The sequence below is a fragment of the Arvicanthis niloticus genome, chromosome 29 (genome assembly GCF_011762505.2).
Source record: "Arvicanthis niloticus isolate mArvNil1 chromosome 29, mArvNil1.pat.X, whole genome shotgun sequence".
In the NCBI taxonomy this organism is placed as follows: domain Eukaryota; kingdom Metazoa; phylum Chordata; class Mammalia; order Rodentia; family Muridae; genus Arvicanthis; species Arvicanthis niloticus.
In genome coordinates, this window is record NC_133437.1 from 25,467,425 (window position 1) to 25,486,798 (window position 19,374).

At 47.5% G+C, this 19,374-nt stretch overlaps 1 protein-coding gene across 1 annotated transcript; it reads left to right on the forward strand.

Moving 5' to 3' along the window:
- The first annotated feature begins 3,787 nt into the window (after positions 1-3,787).
- LOC143440308 (cell adhesion molecule CEACAM3-like) lies at positions 3,788-7,817 on the forward strand. The gene is made up of 3 exons (XM_076926968.1): positions 3,788-3,934; positions 5,540-5,899; positions 7,079-7,817. The coding sequence occupies exons 1-3, from the start codon at positions 3,874-3,876 to the stop codon at positions 7,360-7,362; spliced, it is 705 nt and encodes a 234-aa protein (XP_076783083.1). The 5' UTR covers positions 3,788-3,873; the 3' UTR covers positions 7,363-7,817.
- The last annotated feature ends 11,557 nt before the right edge of the window (positions 7,818-19,374 follow it).

Below are 19,374 nucleotides of genomic sequence, written 5' to 3' on the forward strand. Positions count from 1 at the left end.
TTCCTGCTGTTCCCAGGTAATCCTCTTCCTACACTCCAGGCCCCATCATGGCCTCAGATCCTTTATCTCATCAAAGCCTGCTGAGGGAGTTGTTTCAGCTTCCTGTGGGGATCTCCCACCTGTAGAGGGTAAGAGGTCCCTGTGCACACAGGTAAGCCTTGGAGAAGCCAGCATAGTTAAACACTCAGGCTCCAGTGGAAGAAGATGTTTGCCTGTCTTCCTCCAGGAAGCAGCAGGGAAAGGTTGTAGTTTACAACCTGCCATCTCTAGCTCTCTGTGAGGCCAGCTGCATCTGAGTCTCCCAGAATCTTACGTTTGCATACCCCTGGCTTTCCCCTACACCTTGAGCATTGATTCTTAGTCTGTACAAGCATCCTCATGACAGTTAACACTTGTACTCTACAACAGCCCAAGTGACCTCTGTGTTATCTTTGGGACAGGAATTATGTTTACCTCAGCCATTCTCCACAGACCCTCATCTTGAGCATTGTCTGTAAGTCAACAGAGCCCATGTTCATGAAGAAGGGACATGGACTCTGTAAAGAGTCTCAGAGTCAACATGCCGCCTTGAGCTTTGTTGTTCCCTTGAGACCGAGTTGATTGTCATCAGGAAACGTTTTCCCCCAAATCGTGCTGTGCTTAAATATGGCTAAGACCTCCCAGTGTCAGGCTCCAGAAGTTTGTCCCAGCACTACCTAAGTACTTCTGGCTGAACTGAACTGCATTCTGACCTCACCCGACTGTCTCCCTGCCTACTGTGATGGGTACAGGGATCCCACACCCACACTGATAGCTTTCTTATTTATGATACTGTGAGGAGAAACCCTTGTCATCAAGGGTGACATATGTTGGAAGAGAGTGAGGGAGGGAGAAAAGGAAAGAGGGAGGGGGGACTTCCAGGTCTCTGCTGCCTCCTCAGTCCTCCCTTTGTGGAGAACAGCTTCAGGTTCAGCCCTGCTCCCGTGCTCCATGCTGTGCTCTCAGCTCTGCTGTCTTCCTCTGAGCTCACCCTCCTCCCAGGCAGCAGCTCCCTCCAGAATCACATAGACTGTTGGTGTCTAAGACTCTGCTCTGTCCCCTCCAGTGTCCAGTCCACCTTCCATGCCTCTCCCCTTCTTTCTCTTTATGGTTCAGTCCTCCACACCACACAGTGGGCAGCAAGGCTGAGATGTGTACTGTGCCTTCAGAGAACTGCAGCTCACCCCAGCAATGGCCTCTATTGAGTCCTAGCCTGGGTCTGTCAGTACCAGAGGACTGTCATAGAAACTCAACTGATCATCCAGGTGTCCTGAAAATAGAATCCACACCCAGCAGGTAGGTGACAGATGTCTCACAGGGCTAGGAAGGGACTAAGTGCATGATGACTGTGTAACAGAACTTATCTACGGTCACTGGTGTCACTAATCAGAGTTCTGTTCAGGCACCCAGGAGCAGTTGTGTCAACAGTGTGAGACATCCCATGTCTATAGGATGAAGTAACCCAAATCCTGGAAATAGGATGTGTGTCCATCTTCCTGTGGAAGCTTTCAGGGTGGCCTTGAGTTCCCTGTAGTGCTGGCTTGGGCCTCAGTCTGTAATGAAAGTCTACTCTGGGCTGGGATGCTGTGTAGCAGGCAGAGTGCTTGCCTAGCGTGCCCTGGGTCAGACTCCAGCACAGCATCGCCCAGAACTGCTGCACCTCCCTGTCACCCTATCACTGGGGAGCTGCAGGAATGAGGCCAGAAGGCCCAGGCCGTCCTCAGCGTATGCCAGCCCCAGTGGGCAGCCAGAGAGCAGGTCTCAAGCAAACAAAAGCAAAGGGGAAATACTGTAGTCAGGTCTGGCTGTGGTGGTGCACACCTTGAATCCCAGCACTTGGGAAGCAGAGGCAAAGGGATCTCTGTGAGTTCAAGGGTATTCTGGTCTACAGAGTGAATTCAGGACAGCCCAGCCAGGGCTACAAAGAGAAACCCTGCCTTGAAAAACTAATAAGTAAATAAATAAATAAATAAATAAATAAAAAGGCCGGGCGGTAGTGGCACACGAATTTAATCCCAGCACTTGGGAGGCAGAGGCAGGCAGATTTCTGAGTTCGAGGCCAGCCTGGTCTACGGAGTGAGTTCCAGGACAGCCAGGGCTATACAGAGAAACCCTGTCATATATATATATATATATATATATATATATATATATATATATTTCTTAAGTACTTCAGAATGCTTTTCCGGGTACAATATACACTTTATACACATTATAATATAACACATGTTATAATATATATCTTGTTTTCTAAGATAGGGTTTCTTTTTGTAGCCCTGGCTATCCCACAATTCCTTTGTGTAGACTAGGCTGGCCTCGAACTCACTAGATCTGCCTGTCTCTGCCTCCTGAGTATTGTGATCAAAGGCGCACACCACCACTGCTGGCTTCTTTTTATGTTTTAAAAAGCATATTTGATATCTTTAGCTAAATAGTCCTGACCAAGACCTTAGAGGTTTTATAAGTCAAGGCTACACAACTATTAAGTGGCACATCAGTTTTGCATGTGCGTAGTCTCAGCACTTAGGAGACTGAGGCAGGAGGATTCTTGTGTTGGGAATGTATAATGAGTTCCAGGCTTACTAAGGTCAACCAAAAGTAAGTACAAAATAATCCGTGTGAATGGATAATCAATCAGTGATAATTTATTAATCAGTGTTAATTAATCGGTGTTAAAGCAATGGGAGACTTGGGAATCAGTCTCATGGTGGTCAAAAGAGAAACATTTTTCTCTACTTACTAACCGCTGTCCTTTGCTGTGCTAGTGTCAGATGTTCATGAGGCTGAGTCAGATGGCCCCTTCTGGCTAGAGTGACTCTTTCCTGTCTTGTATGACCTAAGGGCAAGGCCAGGACTCCCATGCTCACGACCAATGTGTCCAATCTAGATCAGTGCACAAGGGAAGGTCTCAGGAACTGGGGTGTCTTTGTGGGTGCAGGTAACTAGACAAGGCCTTCCCAGTGCTTAAGAAGGTGAACTGTAGCTTTGAAAGCCAAAGCCAGGAAGCAGGCTTCTTTGGGACAGCCATCTTCCATCCCCTCCCTGCCCTCACACCTTCCCTTCACCTGCTCCCGGACAAATGAATGAACAGCTGACTAATTATCACAGGGAAGTGGGGGCTGCCAGCTTGGGCCTCCACCAAGATTCCCCAGTGTGACCCTGGGGACCTGCACAGCTAGAAGTCACATGAACCAGAGCCCTAGGGACTGGTGGGGCTTGAGGTCTGGATGTCAATCAGAGAGATGCCTGGGCTATCAAAATTAAAAATAAATAAAACCACAATGATTTTGCAGAGAATGCTGGAAATCTGAGACAGTTGCCCTTTCCTGGGTCACAGGCAGGGGGAGTAATGGGTTTTGAAGTAGGAGAGCTACCCAAGATGCCCAGATAGTCAGGGCTCACTTCCTGACCTAGTGGTCATTCCTAGGTGCAAACACTGTAGAGAAATGTGGAGGTCACTGCAGAACTTCAGAAGTAGGGCAAATGGCAGACATTTGGGCTATGGAGACCCAGTAAAGTCAAAATGGTGGGATTAAAATAGGGTCCAGGAGGAAGGCAGAAAATGATGTCATCCAGTCATGACTTTTCTTAATACTAGAGGGCCTTCAACCATTATTTACAATGTAAGAATTTTTTTAAAGCATTATTAAAAAATAAACGTAAAGAGTGGGTTTAGAGACAGGTGGGGTGGAGGGGAGAAAGGAACAAGGGACAGTCCCCCAGCAAGAACAGTTGACACAGAGCATGGCCTTGGGCAGATTCCCTGCATACAGCCCATGTGACTCTGGGAGATGGCCCTGGGGTAAGGACAGGAGAAATAAGAGGGAAGGACCCTCAGACACCAGGACAGCACACATGGGAACAGAGACCATGGAGTCCCCTTCTCTGCTTCTCTGCAAAGGGCTCCTGCTCACAGGTGAGGCCAGTCTTGGAGTGGTGGTGGTGGGGCGCTCTGACAGGAAGGGACTCTGGGAGGAGACTCTGCTTCAGGCTGAGAGGAGAGGACACAGGGAGGGACCCAGGCTGCTCAGGTGGATGTTCTCAGGGAACAAGGGGTGTTCAGAGGGGAGGAAAAGCCAGATCGCTCTTCATTTCAAGTTAGTCACCAGTGCCCACAGGGTACATGGCTGTATCCTGACTGTTGGAGTCCTCACAGGGGTGGCCATGGTAATAATGAGGGTTTGCTCCAAGCCAGAGATTGCCCAGAGCATGGTACCCAGAGGACCACAAATGTCCTGGGTCAGATCCAGGCTTGTGTGTTTGTGCCCATCAGGGGCTCTGGAATGGGGGTCAGGGCCTAGATGCTGAGCTGTGGGTATGCTTGGAGTCTCCAAGCAGGAGTGCATTGTGGGAGGGATGTGGCTGTGCTGTGCACAGGGCTGTGCTGGGGCTTCTGACACAGAAGAGGTGGAGACCAGGCAATGGGGGTGGAGGGATGATGGAGGAGCACCTGGGAGTCTACAGAGGCCTGGAAGCCTCCCTGTGAGGGGGAAGAGCTGGCAGCAGAGCACAGAGAAAATGTTGTGACAAAGAAGGAGGTAGCCCTGGAGAGATTCTCTTGATGGGAAGAGAGAAGTGAGCTGCAGTCCAGGACTCAGACAGGGGTCTGTCTGTGAGGCCACAGGATGTATGCAGTGCTGGAGAGGATGGCTGTGTGTGGTTGGGAAGGGGAAAGCAGGAAAGCGGGATCATTGCTGTGGGAAGTGAGGAATCCCTGGGGGAGCTGTGGAGGAAGGGTGCCTTAGGTGCCTTTAGTGGGTGAGCAGGGGATGCCTTAACCCTGTGAAGTTGGAGGTTGCATGTTCCCAGGTGCCTGTCACTCTCAGGAATCTGGACACCTAGGAAGGACGTTGTCTTAGGAACTGAGACAGGCTATTCCTCTCCTCATACAGCTCCAGGGAGCCCAGAATCCACAGGAAGGGCAGCTGTGGGAGACAGGGAGGTAGCTATCTGCTGACACCTCCCCCCCCCCCCCGAGAGAGAGAGAGAGAGAGATCAAGCCCCTAGACACCCCTAGTTCTACAATTCATTCATTCTTTCATTCTTCCACAGAAGTCTGAGTCTTTCTCAGGCACATGGCCTTCCCCTAGCCCCTGTCCTCACAAAGCCCGAGCCCTCATGGACTGAAAGACAGACTGGGCACCGAGAGCTTTTAGAAGATACATCAAGGGGTTGACTGCAAACACAGAGAAAGGGACAACATTTGATAGTGATGACCCAGGGTCTCTGGAGGAGGTCAGGGAAGGCATCCCAACCCTAAAGGTACTCTTGTGGAAATGTAAGCACAGTGAGTGGGGAGCCATGCAGATGTGGGAAGAGAGACATCCATACAAAGGTAGCCACTCCAACTTCAGAGGACTGGGAAATGTAGATGCCGTTCCCCTGCACTGAGTAAGAGAGGCACACCCTTCTTCCACATCTAGGCTAAGAGATGAACACACCGACCTGCTCAGGACTTGCCGTTCATCTCATCAAACACTAAGGTCCCGATATTGATGGATTTTTTTCTCATTCCTCTTAGCCTCCCTCTTAACCTGCTGGAATGCACTCGCCGCTGCTGAGCTCACTATTGAGTTAGTGCCACCCATGGTTGCAGAAGGCGGAAACTCCGTTCTGTTTGTGCACGAAATGCCGCTGAATGTCCAGGCGTTTTACTGGTACAAACAGAGAGGTCCGACCAAGAGCTATGAAGTCGCGCGGTACTTAACACCCACTAACGAAAGTTCGAAGATGCCTCAGCACAGTGGTAGGAAAACCGTATTCTACAGTGGATCCCTGCTGATCAGAAATGTCACCCAGGCCGACAGCGGAGTCTACACCTTACTAACATTCAACACAGAAATGGAAAGCGAATTAACACACGTGCATCTGGAAGTACGCGGTAAGTGGTTGCGTGACCTCTGGGTGCTAGGGCTGGGGGTGGGGCTCATTCCATTTTACCGTATAGGACCACCAGGCATCAGCTATGCCCATCTCCTTCTGCGCGTGTCTCCTCGCTGGAGTTTGAGCATTTAGTGCAGGTCATACACAGGGGAGGAAAATCTACAATTTCCCTGACTCCACTCCCAGAGAAGAAGCGCACTCTATGTAATTCTATGTAATTCAGTCTGAGTGGTAGGGCTTCACCAGGACCATGGCCCTGAGAAAGACTCTTGGGATCCTGGCAGGGTCTGGCTGAGGAAACCGTGGGGTCCTCACAGTAAGGTGGCCACAAGGAAGTCCTGACTCCAGATCTCTGCATGAGCGTCTAGTCCAGGGGAAACCTGGGAACCTTCACGTCCTGTGAGGGATGATAGGGATGGAGGCTTTATTGCTTACTTGTCTCCTATCAGGTGGAACCAGCCTATGCACTGTCTGGAGGACCACAGTCAGGTTAGGTCACCCGGACACATCCTTCTCCTGAGTCTCAGCATGGAGAGCCCAGATGGACAGATGCCCACGCTGTGAGCCAACTGTTCTGAGGGGCTCATGAGGATACGGGTCCTCCTGGCAACTGCTTGTCCTCAGGGGTCCAGCCCAGTCAACTGTCCCTTGTAGGCAGAGTAATAGACTCCGACATTCCGAGCAGCTCCCATCTCTAAAAAGCAAGTCCTTGTTTACATTTAAGGTTACCTTACAGACACGGCAATGACCATGATCATTTATCATGTGCCATTATTGTTGTTGTTGTTATTGGTTTGGTTTTTCAAGACAGGATTTCTCTATGTAGCCCTAGCTATCCCTAGAACTCACTCTGTAGACCAGGCTGGCCTCGAACTCACAGAGACGTGCCTGCCTCTGCCTCTCTGCTTCTCGGCCTCTCTGCCTCTGCCTCTGTGCTGGGATTAAAGGCATGCACCATCACTGCCTGGCCAAGTGCTCTATTTTATAGAAACAGAAACACAGGAAACACAGTGGCTGAATTGGGGCCATACAGACCATGGGTGGCAGATCTGAAACAGTACATATCTGTCTACAGTCTTGGTCTGGAGGCCATATGAAATGTCTGTGGACCAGAGAGGACTTGTTGGGATCTGAGGGTGAGCTACCATCATTCAACCCCTCCTCTGTTCTTTCACAGAGCCCGTGGCACAGCCCACCCTCCGAGCAGACAGTACCACAGTAACAGAAGATGGTTCTGTGACCCTCATGTGCCTCTCAGAAGACCCTGGACTCTCTATTCGTTGGCTGTTCAATCACCAGGGCCTGTATTTCAATGACAGGATGACTCTGTCTCAGAAAAACAGCAGACTCAGCATAGACCCAGCCAGGAGGGAGGATTCTGGGGAGTATCAGTGTGAGGTCTCCAATGGGTACAGCTCTAAGATGAGTCTCCCACTCCAAATGTCTGTGACTAGTGAGTGACCTTGCCACTGGGGTGGGGGATTCTTTGTCAATGATACTAAAAGTGAAGAAAAGTTCTAGGGGGAAAAAATCAAGACAGTCAGCGTGGTGATGGAGACCTGTCATCTCAGGATGAAATGTGAGTCAGCAGGAACGTGAGTTTGAACCAGTCAGGGTTACAAAGAGAGATCCAGTCTCAAGAAAAATCAGCACAGTAAGCAAAGCTACGAAGGGATTACAATTAAGGGCTTAGGTCCTGAGTCAAATATGGCCAGTCCTCCAGATCCACGGAGAACTGATTCCAGGCACCCCCAAATTTCTGGATGTTCTGAGTCCCCTGTTGGAAATGGTGTTTGCATAGACACATTATCTTTTTGCATGCCTCAGTCATTTCTGATGCCTCACACTGATGCCACCCAGATACCTTTCCAAACCATTTCTAAGCATATTCCGTTTCCTACAGCTCTGACAGCTGTCGGCCCACTTCTGCCTCTATGTACGTAGCGTTTGTGTTTTTGTTAGCATCATACAAAGCATGATTCTGTTCTCTCAAGCCACCTGGCTGGTGGCATCCCGCTGGCTAAATATACATTAAAGGACATCCTTGGTACAACTGCTACATCTTTGCTGGTTATCTTACATTCTTGCCTACTACCAACCACCAGATGACAGTCTAGTTGATCATTTGTTTATAAACTTATTTCTATTTTACGTTCATTCGTGTTTCGCCTGCTTGTGTGTCTGTGTGAAGCCCTAGAGCTGGAGTCACAGACTATTGTCAGCTGACATGAGGGTGCTGAAAATTGAACCCTGGTCATCTGGAAGAGCAGCCAGACATCTGCTTAACTGCTGAAACATCTCTCCAGCCCCTGTCTATTTGATTTTTAGTCTTAAATTCATCTGCAACTCCCTGGGACTCCTACAGAGCCACACAGATACCAAAGGACCTGGGCTGTGTCTTTTCAGCCTTGGGATTAGCTTTGCTAAGAGGAAGGGGACTGAAGACCAGGGTAAAGAGCATGAGCAATTGAAGTAATGTGAGGGTCTCATAGCAGTTGCAGCCTGAGTGAAGCTGTCCCTGTCAGCAGCACCATCCTGTCAGCTCAGGACACAGTGAGTGCAAAGTGACTACAGATACAGCCTCCAAGATGCCTCTCTGGGGGAGAGGACCCCATCACCCTGCCACATGAGACATGAGGAGTAATTCACCAGCTCTGTAGAGGAGGAGACTCCAATGTGCCAGCCTGGACAGGCAAGTCTTATCTCCCCATGCTTCCTCACCCTGTACCAAGGCTGTCGTGCATTTACTCTAGCGAGGTCTGTGTCCCATCCTAGGGAGAAGGGCACAATTGAGCTTGAAGGTGCTCTGCTATACAAGTATATCAACTGCTTCTGAGCGTGTACACCGTAAGATTGACCCATTCTCACCAGGCACTCTGTCCTCTCCACACCCAGCTTCTCTCAGTACACTTAGCCGATGTTAAAACAAGGAAAGTCTACCAAGAGTATGTCTCTTAGGTGACCAGGTGCTGTCAGGTTCCTTTCGGAGTTAATCTTATGGGCTCCATGGATCCGGGAAAACTCAGGACACATGTTTGTTCATGCATGGTGATACTGGGCGTGCATCAACTTGCATAGTTAGCGGGAAGGCTGTGTGAGCTGTTGAATCATCAATTTTGTGTGAAAGCTCAGAGTTTGGGAGACCACAGACACCACGCAGTTTATGTGGGAAGCACAGTGCAGCGTCTTTATTCTTAGCCATATAGTATGTTACCACTCTGATCACAAAATATAGGGTACAAATAAGATACAAATCTATAATGTTTACTTTTTTTCTTGCTGCACAAAGAGCATGGTGTTATGTTATCCACTGAGCCTTTTCCTGGTGCAAAGAACGTAATGCTAAGAAAAGACCTGTTGGAGTGTGACGGCAGCCTTCTGCCAAAACTCTACAGATACCCTCTTGTTTGTTGGCTGGCAAACACCACCTTCTGCCCTGACCTCAGTTCAGTAAATCTCCTTCAATTTCCCATTATCTTTTTACATCATACCCAGCTAATTTTTATCTAGAGAGAGTGTCTTATGTATCTCAGGGTAGCCTCGAACTGATGACCTGGGACTTCTGATTTCTTTGTCTCTTGTGCCAAGCACTAGTTTACATGCCTGCACCTCACCCAACGTTGTGCTGGAGGGGTAGACTGTGTCACCACGCACTCTAGGCCAGCACTGTACCAACTGAGTCCCCTTTCCCGCATTTTGTTTTTGCTTTTCTAGTTCTGGCCTTCGACCTAGGAGATTATACACACCAGGCAAGGGCTCTACAGCTCTGCTTTTTTTTTTTTTTTTTTTTTTTTTTTTTTTTTTTTTTTTTTTTTTTTTTTTTTTTTTGGTATTTGTTCATTTATTTATTAGAAACAAGATCACACTACCTAACCCTGAGTCACCTGGAACTTAGCTACGTAGACCAAGCTGGCCTTGAATTCACAGAGATCCACCTGTCTCGACCTCCAGAACGCTGGGATTTAATCCATGAACCACCATGCCCAGACTGATTTTTTTAAGTTCCATGTGTGCACTTGTGTCCATGTGATGACATATGCACGTGAATGCAAGTACTCTCAAAGGCTAAAGGTGTTGGACCCCAAACATGCTGCCCCCTTCCCAAAACAGAATGACAGGTGGTTGTGAGTCACCCAACTGGACATGGAACTTGGGTCCTTTTCAAAGGTAGTGTGAATTTTTAACCCCTGAGTCATCTCTGCCAGCCATTTCTCCAGCCTCTCTCTTTTGGTTTCTTTCTTCTTGTTTGTTTGTTTGTTTGTTTGTTTGTTTGTTTTTGCAAGACAGAGTTTCTTTGTGTAGCCCTGGCTATCCTGGAATTCACTATGTGGAACAGGCTGGCCTCAAACCCAGAAAGACCAGCCTGCCTCTGCCTCTGCCTCTTGCCTCTTGCCTCTTGCCTCTTGCCTCTTGCCTCTTGCCTCTTGCCTCTTGCCTCTTGCCTCTTGCCTCTTGCCTCTTGCCTCTTGCCTCTTGCCTCTTGCCTCTTGCCTCTTGCCTCTTGCCTCTTGCCTCTTGCCTCTTGCCTCTTGCCTCTTGCCTCTTGCCTCTTGCCTCTTGCCTCTTGCCTCTTGCCTCTTGCCTCTTGCCTCTTGCCTCTTGCCTCTTGCCTCTTGCCTCTTGCCTCTTGAACAGGCTGGCCTCAAACCCAGAGAGACCAGCCTGCCTCTCTTGCCTCCTCTTGCCTCCTCTTGCCTCCTCTTGCCTCCTCTTGCCTCCTCTTGCCTCCTCTTGCCTCCTCCTGCCTCCTCTTGCCTCCTCTTGCCGCCTCTTGCCTCCTCTTGCCGCCTCTTGCCTCTTGCCTGCCTCTTGCCTCTTTCTTGCCTCTTTCTTGCCTCTTGCTTCCTGCCTCCTGCCTCCTGCCTCCTGCCTCCTGCCTCCTGCCTCCTGCCTCCTGCCTCCTGCCTCCTGCCTCCTGCCTCCTGCCTCCTGCCTCCTGCCTCCTGCCTCCTGCCTCCTGCCTCCTGCCTCCTGCCTCCTGCCTCCTGCCTCCTGCCTCCTGCCTCTCAAACGCTGGAATTAAAGGCATGCACCACCACTGCCAGGCTCCTTTTGCTTTCTTGATCCGAGGTCTCATGTAGCTCAAACTTCATAAGTAGCCAAGAATGACTTTGAACTCCTGATCCTCCCAAATGCAAGGATTATAAGCACTCACCTTATAAGCACTTACCACCATACCTATTTTGTCAGGGTTTTATTTAAGTATATACACACCTTTAAACAAAATTTTAAACCAGAAGTTTCAGTGAATGGCTGTAATCCTGCCACTTAGGAGGCTGAAGCAGGAGGATCAATGCAAGTTAGAGGCTAGCCTGGTCTACACAGTGAGTATCAACTGTGCCCAAAAGAAACCAACATACACACACACACACACACGTGTACACACACACACACTAAATAAATAAATAAATAATAAAAATTTAAGATGTTTTAAAACAAATTTTTTTTTTTTTTTTTTTTTTTGGTTTTTCAAGACAGGGTTTCTCTGTGTAGCCTTGGCTGTCCTGGAACTCACTCTGTAGACCAGGCTGGCCTTGAACTCAGAGATCCGCCTGCCTCTGCCTCCCAAGTGCTGGGATTAAAGGCATGCGCCACCACTGCCCGGCAAAACAAAATTTTTAAAAAATAATTTTTTAATTTAAAATTTAAAAAAAAAATTAAATCTAGGTTCTGCATATGAGAGGAAACACTCAGTGTTTGTCTTTCTAACTTTGGCTTTCCTCTCTCCACTGTCTATATATACCACATTTTCTTTTTTTTTTTTTTTTCTCAAGATTTGTTTATTTTATGTATAGAAGTACACTGTCTTCAGACATACCAGAAGAGGGCATCAGATCCCATTACAGATGGTTGTGAGCCACCATGTGGTTGCTGAGAATTGAACTCAGGACCTCTGGAAGAGCAATCAATGCTCTTAACCGCTGAGCCATCTCTCCAGCCCCATATACCACATTTTCATAGTCAGTCATCCCTTAAGGGACACCAGGCTTGTTCCAGTTTCTAGATAGTGGGAATAACGCAGCAATAAACACAAATGTGAAGCTAAAGTATAATAGGGCAGAAAGATCAATCGACTTATACAGTCATTGCCTGTATTGTCTACTTACCAATGCATGACTTCACTTGTTACCTGGAACAGAATGACCTGGAAAAAATATCTAAACAATGGTTCTGTGCTCTTAACAACCTGCTGACTTCCCAAAAGGCTTCTGTAAAATCTCACTTACCCATGCCACCTTGTGGTTCTGGAGTATAAAATCAGAATACAAACTGGTCTGGGGACGGAAAACTTTCAGGAACCATCCTGGCTTTGGTCCACCAGTGACATCTCTTCTCTTCCACTCTTGTTGGTGTTGGAGTGGCTTATTCCAGAAAGATTCCCATAACATTTCTGGAGGCCCTAGTGAGATATCCTTCACCATGACCCCAGTTGATCAAGAATGACTGCCTCTCCAGGGCCTCTCAGACAACCAAAGGTCTCTGGAGCCAGGAAGAACGCATACCCACATACCCAATGCAATCCCAGGATCCCTTTCTAGTGGTCAAAATGACTATGAGACCCAGGATCAGAGTCTCTGAGTGCTGGGAGTCCAGACCAGGTAAGGATGGCCCCCCAGTCTCCGAGGAGATGGGCAGGAAGAGCCAGTGCTGCCTTAATCACCCCACAGAAGATTGCATCCAAAGCCCCGATGAGGACCAAGGTGGCACTGGTATTGGTCTCTGGGGAAACAGACAGACTAGGAATTTAAAGCGGGAGTCTATAACTTCTGAATGAATAGTGGATGGATGTGTGCATGCTTGTCATGGCTCTACACACCTGAGGCTACAGAATCTGATTGGGTTCCAAACTATGGTTCCTCTGATGCTGGTTCACCTTCCATAAGTGAGCCTTCACCTTCCATAATAGGAGGTGACCCAGCAGAGGTGACCAAGCACGGTTAAATCATGGTAAGGAGGCTGGCAAAGCAGGCACCTTCTACCCCACTCTATGCACTACAGGGAGTGGAACATAAACCTCCCCCAGTTCCTGGTTAGGGAACTCCTGTCATGGGGTCTGCACAGTCCTAATACAAACCCATACAGTCTTGCAAAGATTGTTAAGCCTAAAGACACCAAGGAGGCACCCACACTAACATCCCCAGAGGATGGAATTTTTCTCACGATGCTGCCTCCATGCTGACTCCAATTGTCAGCATCACAAGGAACCAAGATGGTCCCAAGATCATCTCATCCCAACCCTCCAAAAGCAGCTGTGTCATGCAATGCTCACCAGCCTCAAGTGCAGGCCAGCCTTGCCAGACTCTATGGGATGCATTTCAGATCCAAGCCCATCCCAATGTGTTCACTAAGGGAGTATCACGCCTCTCCCTCATCCAAGATGGCAACTATATTGTTCAGCCACATAGTTGCCAGAAGAGGAGGGAGAGCCCTTCCATGATTTTGAAGAAATTGTAGAAGAGATTGTCTCCTCACAACCAGACTTAAAAGATTAGCCGCTCCCCAATTCAGATGTGGAGCCTTTTTCTGATCAGAGCTGAAGCCTATGACAGGACAATAGCCCCTCACAACAAGAGACTCTAAAAAAACAATATATCAAGAAAGAGGACTGCTTACCTCAGGGAACAAAGAAGCTAAACACAGAGTCCAAACACTCCAGCTCCTAGGAGCTGTGTGGGCTCCCCTGGCTATGGAAGTGATACACTGCCAGCCTCACACAAAGAGCCAAGGTCTAGGCCAAGAAAACACAGCTCCAAAGTCCCATCCCATTACCCCCCAGAACTCCTCTCACAATAGGCCAGAAAAGAAAAATGAAAGAACAACAAACACAACTGTTATGGGCCAGGGAGCTGGTTCAGTGAGTAAAGTCCAGACTGTCAAGCCTGATGACCTGAGTTTGATTCCCTGGACCAACTGTGTTGGCTTACAGATAATTTTGCTAAACTCCTCCCAGGAACCCAGCAACAGTTACGTCATCACTCACCACCATTACTACCTGTTCCACGACCACAGGTACAGGTGGCTTGGCAGCATATTAAAAGACTGTTCGCTACCCTGGTCCTTTTTCTCTTCTATCTTTCCCTCTCTCTACTCCCCCCATTCTCTCTTTCTCTTTGTGTCCCCACATATTCCTGGCCGGCCTCTCTGTCTGTCTTTCTGTCCCCTCTATCCCCCTTCTCTGCCTCTACCCATTCTCGGGGTCCTCGCTCCCCTCCCTTCTCCCACAATAAACATCCATTATACCAGGTCTGTCTCATGGCGTGATTTTTCAGGGGGATACCTTGGCATGGCCTACCAGGTACCCCCTGATCCCTGCCAAGGAAGGTTTTCTTCTGGCCTCCTCATGAATACTGTGGCATGTTCATGTACCCACACACATACAATAAATAAATAATACACAGGTTTAAATAAAAAAAAAACTGATAAAGGAGCTACTAAAATCAGGAGGTCTGGCTGAATACCACAGGTGATAGGAAAATAATAATCCCAGAGATGACAGCTTCCAGCTCACACCCACCCCACGGTGACACACTTACTCCAACAAGGCTACACTAAATAGTGCCACTGCCTAGAGCCAAGCATATACAAACCATCACACCAGGCAAGGTCACAAAGCTTCCTTCACAAAGCTTTCCCGGGGTTGGGGGTGGGCGGGGACTGCCCTACAATAACCACTGAAAGAAGCCAGTTATGGTGGCACATGCCTTTAATTCTGGTGTTGCTGGGTATTCATCAGAAAAGACTGCTCAGACATGGGTGTAAGTCAATAGAAACTGTTTATTAGCCAGTCAGCAACCGAACCTTTCTCTGGGTGAGCTTTTAAGCATAAAAACTATGTTCTAGGTTGGCATACTTCAGTTAACAAGAATAGTTAGCCTGAAGCAGAACAACAGAAGTTAAAAGGCAAGGTTAGAGACTTTCCCAAAACGATGGACTTTGATGGATTAGGTCTTTGTCTTAGTTTTGGCAGGTGGTGCTGTCTGCGTACTGAGTTTTACATCCTGAATGGTACTTTCATCATGGAGTCAGCTGTGCTAAGGTCTGGGTCTGTTATACCAGCACTTGGAAGGCCAACTCAGAGAGAGTTAGAGTTCCAGAACAGTCAGGGGTGTCTTAAAAGCAAACAGCAGCAACAACAAAAGAATTGGTGCATATATATTTGGTGGTCTCAAGGTTGCCAACGCTGACCAACAAGCTACTAAAGGCTGTCCTCAATGTGCTCAGAGTAACCCCAGGCAATAGCTCAAGGCCACATGCTAACACAAAGCTGGGATCATACCCACTGAAACACCTACAAGTGGTCTTTGTTGACACTGAACCCAGCAGAAGGTAACAATACTCATGGCTTATGGTGTGCACTTTCTCAGGCTGGGCCTTTCCTACTTGCATGGAGAATTAGCTTGGAACTTGTGCACACACTACCATCCATCAGTCTTTAGGCATGATTGTGAAAATAAGATTTTTAAATGGTACAAGCCAAACACTACCCAGAAACAGACTTTCCTTGGCCAGAAATTCTGCCGCCTGTACTGTTTAAGGTGCACTGTATGCTTATACATGCAGTTACTCCACTTTTGAAGTCATGTTTGACTATCTACATCCACTGCTCCCAAAGGACTCAGGGGACCTCTACTGGACACACCTACCCTAAGTGGTTCTTTGTGTTTGTTTTTGTTTTGTGAGACAGGGCTTCTCTGTTTATCCCTGGCTGCCCTGGAACTCACTCTGTACACCAGACTGACCTCAAATCCAGAGATCTGCCTGCCTCTGCCTCCTGAGTGATGGGATTAAAGGCATGTGCCACCCAACTTCCAGTAGTTCTTGAATGACCTAGCTGACACTGCACAAAAATTTGATGGTGCCAACTGTAGAAGTTTGGCCTGGTTCTTCCTCCCAGCCCCATGCTCCAGAAATAAGACTCAGACTTAAAATATATTTACAAATACGTTGGCCATATATCTAGGCTCTTCTCTGACTAGCTCATAACTTAAAATAACCCATTTATTCTAATCTATATTCTGCCACATGGGTGGTTACCTGTGCTCAGGCACCATGTGTCTATCTTGTCACATATTCCCAGATGAATCTCCCTCTCCTGGCACTATGCCAGAATCCTTTCTGCCTCCCAGATGTCCCACCTCCTATTTCCGGATTAAATCATAAGCCATCAGATTTTTATTGATAGGTGCCACATCCATTCAAACACAAGATATTCTCTCTACAGTCAAGCTGTGGATATACCTGTAATGGCCCGCTCTGTTCTGCAGGTCAGGGTTTAGCAAGAGAGAGTGGGGGGGGGGGAGAAGGGGAAGAGACTCAAAGAATAGAGACAAGCCAGAGGATCTGTAGTCAAGTCACAGACTATATTCACACCTCCTACTGACCACCACCACACACCACTACAAGGAAATCCTGGGTATTTATAAGCACAAGCAGGAGAACACAGGTGAAAACATTTTACCACATGCACCATGCAGCTGGGGTCACTAAACAGCAAAACAAGCTATGTGGGATAAACAAGATATTTATCAGAGTGTGCTTCAGCTGTTGTAGGCTATTGAAAAACAAGTCTCTATCAGGGTATATGGTTCCAGATGGCTGCAAAGATGATAGCTGCTTTCTAGCCGCTTTCTGCTAAAGGTTGGCTCCCAACATATACCTACCACATGGCTGGCTGCTGTGGATCTAAGCCAGAAGTGGATTGTGAAAGCCAACCCAGACCAGCTTCTGAAGTTGGCCATCTCAAAATGACCTCAGAATAGAGACAATGGCTCAGCTTCTACATTACTCTCTGATGTCCTTTCTGATCCTGTGGATACATACCTGAACCAGTTCCTCAATCTCATCCTAGGGAAGTTCTAATCTCTGGACAACCATCATATAACTAACTGCCCTCCATACGACGGGGTTTTGCCTTATCCCCTTCCTTGGGAATAGGCCAGTCACAGATCATCCCTCAGACTTCATCATGTTGCTGTGGAACCAACCACATTGGCAAAAGAGACTGATTCCTTTTGGAGATGTCCCCAGTCAGTGACAGCCTAAGGACAAGGAGCCAGAAGTCAAAACAATTGTGGGGGAACTTATTAGTGCTATCTTAAATACTGGCCATGTGGAGACTTCACTATAAAAGGAGCTCCCAGAAAGTACAAGGAATTAAGTCCCTAATGAGCCTTTATGGGACAACCTGGGAGGAACAATACAGGAACTGATCACAGACAAGTCTTTCATGTGGGAAAAGCCATATCTCAAAATGCTGGCTTTATTAAATGCCAGCTACACTTTTTTTTCATTTTTTGTTTTTTTGTTTTTTGTTTGTTTCTTCTTCCTTCTTCCTTTTTTTTTTTTCCAAGACAGGGTTTCTCTGTGTAGCCCTGGCTGTCCTGGAACTCACTCTGTAGACCAGGCTGGTCTCGAACTCAGAAATCCACCTGCCTCTGCCTCCCAAGTGCTGGGATTAAAGGCGTGTGCCACCACTGCCTGAGACACAAATTTCTTAATCTAACAGATCCATCTCTAGGTCAGGACTGCTGAGTATGCTTGTGTGAAGGCAGGTTACCTATACTGGAATAGGAATGACCAACCGAAGCCTGACTAATAACACAAAAGGGGTAGGTTTAACTGGGCTACCTGCTCAGGTCATAGAAGTAGGCCAATGTGTGGAAAATGAAAGGGGCTGTACAAGACTAGTTAAAAGAGCAGCAGCTCCTAATGGTATATGCTTCACCTGCCCCTAAGGTGTTTACACCTGCTACCCAGGAGACAGAGGGTGGCCAGTACTCAGATGTGCTCCCAGGAAGCGATGTCGTCCAGTACTTACATCCCTTAGACTGAAAAAGTAAGAGAACTCCTGTACTTTTACCAGTCCTGCTAGGAATGGCCCTGACAGGGTCCATGGCGGTGCTTCTGCAATAAGCACCCAACAAGTTCAGCACAGCCAGCTCACACTCAGATCAAAGATTAACTGTTGTTCAGGAAAGCATAGTCTCTCTCCAGAACCAGACAGATGCATTGGCGACAACATTCCTCCAAAACCATGGAGGATTAGGCAAATACACAGTTCTAAATAAAGAATGCTGTTTCATGCTAGTTAATCAGGAATAGTACAAGGAAATGCCAAAGGTGTGTAATTAGAAAAGTAAGGTAGACATACAAGGAGAGGCAATAGAGTAAATATGAACAACGCAGGGAGGGGGGAGGCTGGCTGGCTCCGCCATAGGCTTGCTTACGATGAGGATGCTGGGACTTCTATTAGGAACATGCTTTTTATTTATTTTATTTATTTTATTTATTTACTTACTTACGTATATGAATACACTGTTGATGTTTTCAGACCTGCCAGAAGAGGGCATTGGATCCCATTACAGATGGTTGTGAGCCACCATGTGGTTGCTGGGAATTGAACTCAGGACCGCTGGAAGAGCAGTCAGTGCTCTCAACCACAGAGCTATCCCTCTAGCCCTCTGGACCATGCATCTTAAACTCCCTGTCCAGCTACACCAAAAACTAGAAGGAAAGCGATAAAGTGGCAGATGATATGCCAGAGTTCCAACCCCTTTCTTCAGGATATATCCATAAATTATGAAGGTGAAGAGAGAAGGAAGTAGAACAAGACTAATTACTATATTTATCTGTTTGCTCAGTGATTTGCTTAAAGTGATGTCTGTACCACTTAATTGGCAAGCATGACTGCATTCGCCACCTGGAACAAAACAATCTGGAAAAACAGTTCAAACAACCAGGTTGTTGCCCTGCCACTGAAACCGCATAGGCTTCTATAAAACTCTCCCTCGCCTGCCCCACCTTGTGGCTGTATAAAATGAGAAAACAAACCAGACTTGGGATGGAAACCTTTCCGGAGCTCACCTGGCTTCGGTCCACCAGTGAAGTCTCCTTTCTTCCACTCTCATTGGTGTTGGGGTGCTTATTCCAGGAAGACACACACACACACAAGGACATTCTTCTCTTACTGTTCTCTTTACATCTTTTAAATTTATCCTCTGTGTTTGTGTTAATGTTGTGTCTGTGTTTATGTGTGTGTGTTAGTATTGTGTGTGTGTGTGTGTTTGTGTGTGTCAGTTCTCGCCTTCCGCCATGCAGGTCCTAGTGATTGAACACAGGTCATTGTCAGGCTTGGCAGCAGTTGTCTTTATCCATTGATCTATTTGCCTGGTGCAGGTTTTAGATTTTTGAGACAAAATCTGACTCTGTAGTCCAGGCTAGCCAGAGAGTCCCTATATAACACAGGATAGCCTCAAATCCATAACAAACCATGGATTTACAAACACTGTGTCTAGCCCAATTCCTATCTTTATTTTACTTTATGTATATATGTATTTATATTGATGAGCAAGCCTACATCCCTAAGCTCAACTAAACAGAGCATGCATGAGCATGGAAAGGGAGTTACACTTTTAGGTCCACGGTGTAATTTCCTGTTTAAGACTATTTCTGCCGGGCAGTGGTGGTGTTAAA

Excerpts from the sequence above, each read along its gene's own strand:
- LOC143440308 (XM_076926968.1), top strand. The coding sequence starts at position 3,874 with ATGGGAACAGAGACCATGGAGTCCCCTTCTCTGCTTCTCTGCAAAGGG. Across the intron at positions 3,935-5,539 it reads CAAAGGGCTCCTGCTCACAG|CCTCCCTCTTAACCTGCTGG; the intron begins GTGAGGCCAGTC and ends CATTCCTCTTAG. Across the intron at positions 5,900-7,078 it reads CGTGCATCTGGAAGTACGCG|AGCCCGTGGCACAGCCCACC; the intron begins GTAAGTGGTTGC and ends GTTCTTTCACAG.